This window comes from Mesitornis unicolor, unplaced genomic scaffold (genome assembly GCF_000695765.1).
Source record: "Mesitornis unicolor isolate BGI_N332 unplaced genomic scaffold, ASM69576v1 scaffold4586, whole genome shotgun sequence".
Taxonomy (NCBI): Eukaryota; Metazoa; Chordata; class Aves; order Mesitornithiformes; family Mesitornithidae; genus Mesitornis; species Mesitornis unicolor.
The window spans coordinates 23,721-32,548 of record NW_010190398.1 but is presented as its reverse complement, the minus strand read 5'-3'; the positions used below and the strand labels follow the sequence as shown (position 1 = coordinate 32,548).

Below are 8,828 nucleotides of genomic sequence, written 5' to 3'. Positions count from 1 at the left end.
CTGCTGAATGTAGGTAGACAGATAAATCTATCATTAGCAGGAGTGCCAGATTAGATAAGACATCTGCATTTTGTCTAATCTGCCACATTGACCAGACCTTGTGTATCAGACCTGGCTCATGTTCTTTATACCATTTCTTTCATTCAGAAATATTTTTGGTTTAAATTGTCAAAACATGACATTCTGTGTTCAAACCATTATCAGCATTTTTACTACAAAGAATACAAGTACAGATGTGTTTACAATGGGTTTATCTCCTGTCTTTAGCAACCGTGAAAATTCTGCACTTCCCACCAAACTACTTCTCAGCTTCTAATCACGTCTGCTTAGGACATTCTCTAGGCCTCTCATTGCTGCCACACCAGTAAAGCTCATACAGCAGAGAGATTGCCTAAAAGCTGCCTCCTCAGAGGCTTCTAAAAGAAGCAACAGCACCAAATGTGGCAAAATGAAGTAGTTTGCTTAGGAAAGTGAGCCACTAACATTTTGATCAGTGAACTACCCTTAATGCTTAAGCTTTTTTATGAATCATATATATCACCCAAATATCAGCTGCAAACTATGTGCCATGGCCTCGTGACTACTAGTGTGGGAACCTTTGGCCAAGGACATCAGTAGATTTGGCAGTGACATAGGAATTTTATTTTTCAGTAGATCCAAATGCCATACAATAAGATTTGGGCTGTACAGAATTATTGTCTTAGTATAAATATTAGGTCACTGATGTCATGGTTCAACCCGCAACATTGATGATATGTACTTTTGCAGTTTATTTCCTTTTCATTCCAGGTAAAAGCTGTATTAGTGAAAAATCATAGAAAATAAAAATAAATAAAGGTAGCAATATAGTTGTGTTCAGTTTCTGGATTATATACTGCTTAAATTTGATATAGTTAAAAGAATGTTGTCTAATAGCTGTTCCTTACTAGATGTGATGAGAACAGCACTAGAATACAGTGGATTTTGCATTATTGTTCTCTGGTGTATATCCACCGTGCAGATTTTGTCCCAGAGTCTAGGAGACTACATCCTTGCAGCAAGGGCTGAGGGTAGGAATAACAGTGGAAGCAGAGAACTGAAGTGACATGGTAATGTCAGCAAGTTTCTAAATCATTAAATTCTTCATCTTAAGGTTGCTAGCTCTGTGTTGAGAAGACCTAGTGGGCAAAGACAGTAAAGTCAGGCTTCTGATCACTGGGAAGGAGCTGCAAACCATTTATGCTGAAATGTAACCAGTAGTTTCTCTCTCCACTAAACCCACAGTCCAGGAAACAGGTATTGCAGGATTGAACAGTTATATTAGCAATTCTATTCTTCGTGTGGAAAGCATGGTTGAAGCACCTGACACCAATTTTGCAGTCTAATGGTACCGGCAGGGGAGCAAGTTATGGTGAAGAGACACTGGAAAAATTGCTCTTAAATATATGTGCATATTTTAGACTTCTACATCTACATTAAGGTGTACAGGGTAACTGCACACAGAGTTAAGAGGTCTGAAACTCCCCTGGCAGACATTTAACTGTGCAACTTTCTTTTAGGATTGTTTCAAGTCGAACACGATGAAAAGAACAGTTGATCTAGGATGGAAAAGATGAGTTATAGGAAGAGACAGTGTAGTGTGTTTTATAACAAAAAAAAGATATTTACTTCTAAAAAAATTGCTGGCTTAAGCTGATAAGATAAATAATGCATTTATAAGTGAAGGAGCCTTAGTTTAAAGACAAACGATAGGACATAATTAGATGCAAGTAGACATCCAAGCAAATTAATCTTTAATTTTTGAAAGTGCTGCATACCTGAACATTGTCACTGAGTTGACTGGCCTGAGAGAAACTCGGAGCAGCTGAAGTGTGTCACAGGGAAATAATCCTAAAAGGTTCTTATGACAGACTCTAAAAATCGCAGCTTAGGCAAATTAGCACATCTTTTGCCAGGTGATCCTATGGTGCTGAATATTTTCTTGTAATTTCAAGTACCTATACAGAAACTCTATTAAATTGCAGGTAAGTGCTTTCTAAGGTAACACAATATTGAGATAGAATATTAAAAACAAGAGTCTTCTTATCATTCAAAACTTATGTTACATGGCTGTATCTGGGGGGATTGTTCACTTTGGCTTTTGCAGGTTCCCGTAAAATGGAATTTAAGGGAAGTTCCTGGCATGAATCCTGTTTCATTTGCCAGTATTGCCGGCAACCATTGGGAACAAAACCATTGATCACCAAAGACAATGAGAATTACTGTGTGCCCTGCTTTGAGAAGCAATTTGCTCACCATTGCTATGGTTGCAAAAAGGTAATTAAAGATACAATGGAAAAACTTCCATAACGAGGAAAAGTTGTTCATGGGGGAAGGGGCTGGATCATGTAATGAAATGTCTGGTGAACTAAGAGTAAGAGCAGAGTCTTCCTTTTGACATTGGACACGGAAAGCCAACTGTGACAGTGTCCACTGTCCCCTTCTAGTTAGTATTAATATAAACCTTACTATATTTGGAATAAATTTATTGACCAAAATACTTTCATATTCTTTTGTTATTAATTACAATTTTTAGCAAAGGTTGAATTTTTCACTGAAAGTTATGTAAACCCTTCTTTCCTAATAATATCTGATTTTGCCTTTATAAACAAGCTTCCCTTTCCAACATTTTTTAGATACATTCTCATGCATAATAAGCCACCTAAGCTGAGCAAAGCATTCACAGTCTTGCCTGTTTTTCTCTTGAAATGAATCAGGCAATAATCAGATTAAATTATATTAATTTGTGATAATACAAGAGTCCCACTTTTCCAATACATGAAGCTTCCCCTGTGGGTATCAGAAAGCTTGATTTTAAATGAGGTTTTCTTTTATCCCCAAAATACAAATAAATCAATTCATCCCTCCCTCAATTTCTCATGTCTTAAAATTGTCTCTGGTTGATGAAAACACTCAAAGTATCACACTATCCTAGAATCATCAGAGAATCATATAATACCAGGTTGGAAGGGACCTCAAGGATTGTCTGATCCAACCTTTCTTGGCAGAAGCACAGTTCTAGTGAGATACTGTTCTCTAGGAAAATGTTTCAAGCTGCTTTTTATGGCAGAATTTAACTTATTCTTTGGTACCTCTAGAAGTAAAAATTATTTTTTCTTCACTTCATCAAATAACAATTTCTAAAATTATTTAATGTCTATCTGTAAAACTGTACCTCTACCAAAATATTTTAATTTAAGGAAAATCCACTGCTTTTTTGTTTTGCTTCAGTAGAAAATACACTTTAAAAAGTACTTTTATGTATTCCCATGTCTCTAAATCTAGCCTTTAATTTGCATTAAACAATCACATGGCGAATACAGTAATTCTGCTCCCTGCTTATTAGAGGAGTTGAGGTTAGCAGCACTTCTGTGAAATAATCAGGATTTGCTTCTTAAAAATTCTAGAAATGCAAAATGTTCCCCTGCATAACAGCTAAAACATTTTTACTACTTAAACTTGTATCACTTCTCATAAATGAGAATTGAGCCTAAAGAGATTAAATTGCCAAATTGGACTCTTGAATTTTGTGCCAGAGATTTTGAGATTTTAATGGAAAAGCAGATGAGAATCAGAAGTAGCCCAATGCTGGAATGCTAAGGGGATTGGGAACTATTTAAATTTTTTATTGCTTAACATTGCCCAATATTCTTTTTTTTCACTGGAACTGTATTCCTCATGGAAACCTGATACTGCAAATATTTTTACAATGAATTTTCTCCAACTTCTTCTCCTCCTGTTCCAACTGTATTCATTGATTCATTCTTTCACTGCTGTGGCTGTGACTTGACAGTAGAAGCACTATGTTACAGCTCATCCTTATCTCTGCAGAAATTTCTCTATACAGTCTCTCACAATTTCTGTAAAACCAGCTCTTTTCCATACATACGGAAAAGATAGAGCTACTGGAAATTTCCCTCTTCAGAAATCACCAATGGAGAGCTGTGAGTGTGTTACAGGGAATGAGAAGTTTGATGGCATTGATAACACCATTTTTTCTTCTTCTGACAGAGTAGATCTCCTTTCTGTCTCACTTCTGCGTCTCTACTGTCTCTTTCTTCCTACCTAAAATACTGTTTCAGTTGTGAGACAGCAAAATGCCAATTCCAGTTGGATATTAGCCATAATCTCAGCATTGGCTCTTTCATCCACTGTCCATCACTGAGAATTGCTCTTCCAAGAACATGACTGATGCTATGCCTTTATACACATGTGTAACAGAAAAACACAAAGGGGAAGGACTTATGAAGGACTGGATTAATCCTTCAGGATTCACACCTTTGTCTCACTGCTTTATACTTTTTTCTCAATACATTAGGTAATAACTTCTGGAGGAGTGACCTACCATGACCAGCCTTGGCATAAAGAATGCTTTGTGTGTGTTGGATGTAAAACCCAGCTGTCTGGACAAAGGTTTATTTCCAAAGATGAATATCCATACTGTGTAGACTGTTTCAGTAAACTGTATGCTAAGAAGTGTGCTGCTTGCAAGAAACCTGTTACAGGTGAGTCTCATCTCCTGGAAGGAACTAGACAATGATGAACCATTAGTCTTCTCTCAAATCAGACCTTTACTTTAGAAAAGAGCATAAAAAATGGTCTCATCCTAATGAAAGACCAAGGGAGTTATCTACTAGAGAGACCATCTTGCTAGGCCATACTGATCACATGTGTTCCCCGACTGCTGCAGAGTTGTTTTATGTGCTGAAAGTAGTTTTTCCACTGTTCAATTTAGTATTTTCGGCACTAAAATTCATCTCTAAGAATATATGAAGCGGCACATTTTTGCATTCCCCAGCACAGTATACACAAGTCCCTCATGTATGTAATTTCTTCAGCTTTGTTTTTAAATGCAAAGATGATCAAGCTGGACATGAATTAACTGCCTACTGCTAAGACCCATCTGTCAAATTAGAAAGCTTGCCAAATGCTACAAAGCTCTATTGCATGTATCCTTGTGTTCTTAGATAACTTATAATTAAACTTATAGGTCACAAGTCTATGATAGCTGAAGTTTTCTGAGAGCATTTGCTGGTGTTCTGCATTGTAATTCTATTATGTGTGCACTCAACTGCTGGAGAGTATTGCCTGATTGTTACTGGTGCATGCTGCATATGCAAGTGGACAAATATAACGATGAATATGCAATAAATGGGTATGATTTTCCTGTAAAAAAAAAACAAACCAAGCAACAACAACAACACAAACCAAGCAAACTAACAAAAAAACCACTCAAACCCACACTAATGTTTTATTTCAGATAGTCATGCTAGGAACTCCGTGATCTGGTAATTTCCTGAAGACTCCATCTTGAAGAAACTTAAGTGGAAATAATTAAATTTCACTCACTGATGTATAAAGTAACTGCACACTGCAAATAATTTCCATGAGAGTTTGTTGGGAAGATCAGCAAACCTGAGTGGGCATTCTGATAAACCCATTCTGTTCAGATTTCATAATGGGATATAAAAACAAACAAATGACTTCTGGCTTTGCTTAAAATATGTGTCACTGTATTTAATTTCAAAGTTTTTACAATTCTGCCAACAAAGTATATTTCAGATTATGGATTTTTGATTATTTTTTTCTTTGCTATATGAATGATAACAAGATCACTTATCAGAAAGCAATCTGTTTTATTTCTGAACCATGGCCAGAAATACTGGATTCACATCTTCTTTCTCATAATCTCTTTCAGCTCTAGGAGGTGCCAAATTTATCTCATTTGAAGAGCGCCAGTGGCATGGGGAATGCTTTAACTGCGCAAAATGCTCTGTCTCGTTGGTGGGCCAAGGATTCCTCACGCGGCAGGATGATGTCCTTTGTCATGAATGTGGCTCTGCTTCGTAGTCCTGTGGAGAGCTGTACAGCTGCATTACTCTCACTCTGTAGCCATGTACTTCATTACTCTGCAGTAAGATAATAATCTAAAATGTATAACAGTTATTTAGTCATTCAAGTAACTTTCTAACAGCAGTTTAATTCTATAATAGCTCTCAACTGCTCATAAGATATTTAAACAGCTTTGTATTGGCTAAGAAAATAGTGCAGAAAATATTCATGTATATTTTAAATCTAACTACAGTATGTTTCTTCTTGTAACACACTGCACTCTGCTGTTAGAAGCTTAAAAATTTACATTTCATCTCCCATGAAACAAGGATTGTGAAAAGTCAATATGGCATATGTCTAATGATGAGGCATTAGCACTGCTTCACAAGTGTGGACCTTGGTGTAGAAAGTTGGGCACATGCATTTTTCTGTTGGATCATAACATTGATGAGAATGACCTGTAAATATTAACTTCCTCCACACTTCAGGCAATAAAGGTGCTGACAAAACAGGCAGAAAATGGAAGAGAGGGTACTTTTACACAGAGGGCCACCAAGCCAGAAACTCATTCCAGGGTCAGATAAAGGGAGTGTCCTTCCTTACTTAGCATAGTCTTTAATGATCAAAATAACCTGAGTGAGATCCTTTCCCAAAACTGGTTAACTGTACTTAATTTTTCAGGCATAACTGCTTTAGAACATAAATAAATCTATATTTTGAGCTACTGTAACAGATAAGGATTGCCCAGGATTAGGTAGTACTGATGCACACTTTCCCATAGCTAATACACCTTAAGACTGTCTCCATTGTCTTCACTAGACCTTCAAATACATGTATGAAATATATTTTTTTATTAGTAGAGACAAAAACCAACTCATACTTGACCCTCTAACCTCATACTTTCCTTTATTCAGAGCCCATTTGCCAGCAATGAAAACACTGTTAATGGCCTTACCTTTTCCACCCTGCTAGGTCTTTGATACACAGTCTACCCCTTTTCTTGTAAATGCCTGCTTGTCTATAGCAAGCTGTAAGCTCTTCAAAACCAATAGTCAACTCATTTTGCCACATGCCTTGTGCATTTGCCAATATTATGTCAAGAATTGTCAATGTTTTCTTTGCAAGCTAGGCAGTCCTCACTTGTAGTACAAGGTACCAGTTTCTAGGTAGCTGGCTTTGAGAAGGTTATATCTGCTCACTGAGCTTCAGCACTCAAGTATCTATTATTAAAGGTCATCTAGAGCTGAGTTACAAGCATTTCTCTTCTTACTTCTCCATGTTACAATGACCTGGTTCATGTTACAGTGTTTGTACCAGGCTGTTGTGAATGGTGCACTGATATGAAGGAAAGATGGCAGATTTTGCACTGCTCAGCACTGGTTTAGACCCCATCTTGCAAGTCTTTGAGCCCTATGTTCTCCTTTAGACTCTGACCCTAAGTGCATAGAGTTGTTTGGCTGACTTGAGTGGTCTTTCCTCATACTGAAGCCAGCCATTGCATTAGGTAGAAAAATGAAAAAAAAAAAGAGAAAAGAAAGAAGATAATATGTGTGCATACCTAAGTCAGAGCTGAACTACAGAGACATAAAATCAGTGTGGATAATGACTGACCAACAGCAGTCTGTTCTCCAGTGAATAAAATACTGATCTTTTGCTCTACATGGTATTCATTTTTGGTTTTCAGTTTCTTCTTTCATGGCAGCTTTTATTGCAGTCTGGAGTTAGATTAGTTTGTGCCTTTTCATTTTATCCCAGCACCTCCTTTTCTGTTTTCACATTTTGCATGTCTAATACAGGCTCTTGGTAAGACTTGGATTTCCATAAATAGAAATCAGTTTCATTGCCTTAAATATATATAAACATACAAACATACATACAGTGGTTCACAGTTACGTATGATGTTCTAAAAATGTACACCAAGTCATCAGAAATTAGTCTATTAGTAAATGCTAATAGTCTTAAATTTTTAAATTAAAATGATGAATCACCAGATGCAGGCTTGTCTGTGGGATGTACCTTTTGTTTGTGTTGCGTGAAATAACATCCAGCAAATGTGATTTGGGCCCTTTATTCAGTCTTGTCTGAACAATCTTCCAGCTTAGTTACAAACTGACGCAAGAATTACCAGGCAGAGTACTAAGCCATGAGAGCGTCACAGGTCAGACACAATGATCATGATAATCCAAATCTTCAAGCCTTAACATTTAGGAAAATGAAATTCTTCTCTGACTCATCAACTAATTATATTTTTAGAAATACCAAGTGAATTATTTATTTCTCCTGCAGTAAATATACTCCAGTCAAATCTGAAACTGAGCGTTTTCACTTCAGAGTAATAATAAGAAATAAATGCAACTGCTATAAATATTTTGGATAAAAGTTATGCTACATATCACATTGATATTTCCTAGTCTAAATCACAAGCTACCAATGTGTAAACATAAATACAGTAATACTCTGCATGATTTGGGTCATGTAGATGAAATCCAACTTGGGTGGATGCAGAGAAGGGCTGCAAGAAGGACCAATGTGTCTCTGTGGAAGACTATAGGTTGTGGAGGGGATTAGATGGCTGCTGTAAGCCAAGAGAATACATTTGGTTCAAGAACAAGGGCAAGCAAACTCCTCAGGAACCATGATTCCCAGAACCAAGAGGGGAACAGCTATGCAGTCAGTTTTAAAGTGTTGCTTGATCAGTGTGTTAAAGGATATATAAGATGATCACTTGGAATAGCAAAGCACTGGGCAAAATGAATCAGATGGTCATCTTCAGTCTTTGTTACTAACATTTGATTTACTGCAGGATGATCAGGGTACAAACTCCAGTACAATTCAATTTTCTTTAATAAACTTCGTAGGATTCAGGTTTCAGAGATTTATTTTTAAGTCAATCTTTTTTAATGTGCTTGTCTTTAATATTGTACTGTTTAAAACACACCTAGTTCTTCCCTGTGTATTAGCTGCCCAGCTCTAAGGTA

At 36.7% G+C, this 8,828-nt stretch overlaps 1 protein-coding gene across 1 annotated transcript in view; it reads left to right on the top strand.

Annotated features, from left to right (window-relative positions):
* The window catches only part of LOC104542180 (four and a half LIM domains protein 5-like), a 24,951-nt gene extending 19,015 nt beyond the window's left edge, over positions 1-5,936 (top strand). The window contains exons 4-6 of the mRNA XM_010186398.1: positions 2,126-2,295; positions 4,337-4,523; positions 5,717-5,936. Coding sequence (XP_010184700.1) covers positions 2,126-2,295; positions 4,337-4,523; positions 5,717-5,868 — 509 coding nt within the window. The 3' untranslated portion in view covers positions 5,869-5,936. The remainder of the gene's footprint in view (positions 1-2,125; positions 2,296-4,336; positions 4,524-5,716) is intronic.
* The last annotated feature ends 2,892 nt before the right edge of the window (positions 5,937-8,828 follow it).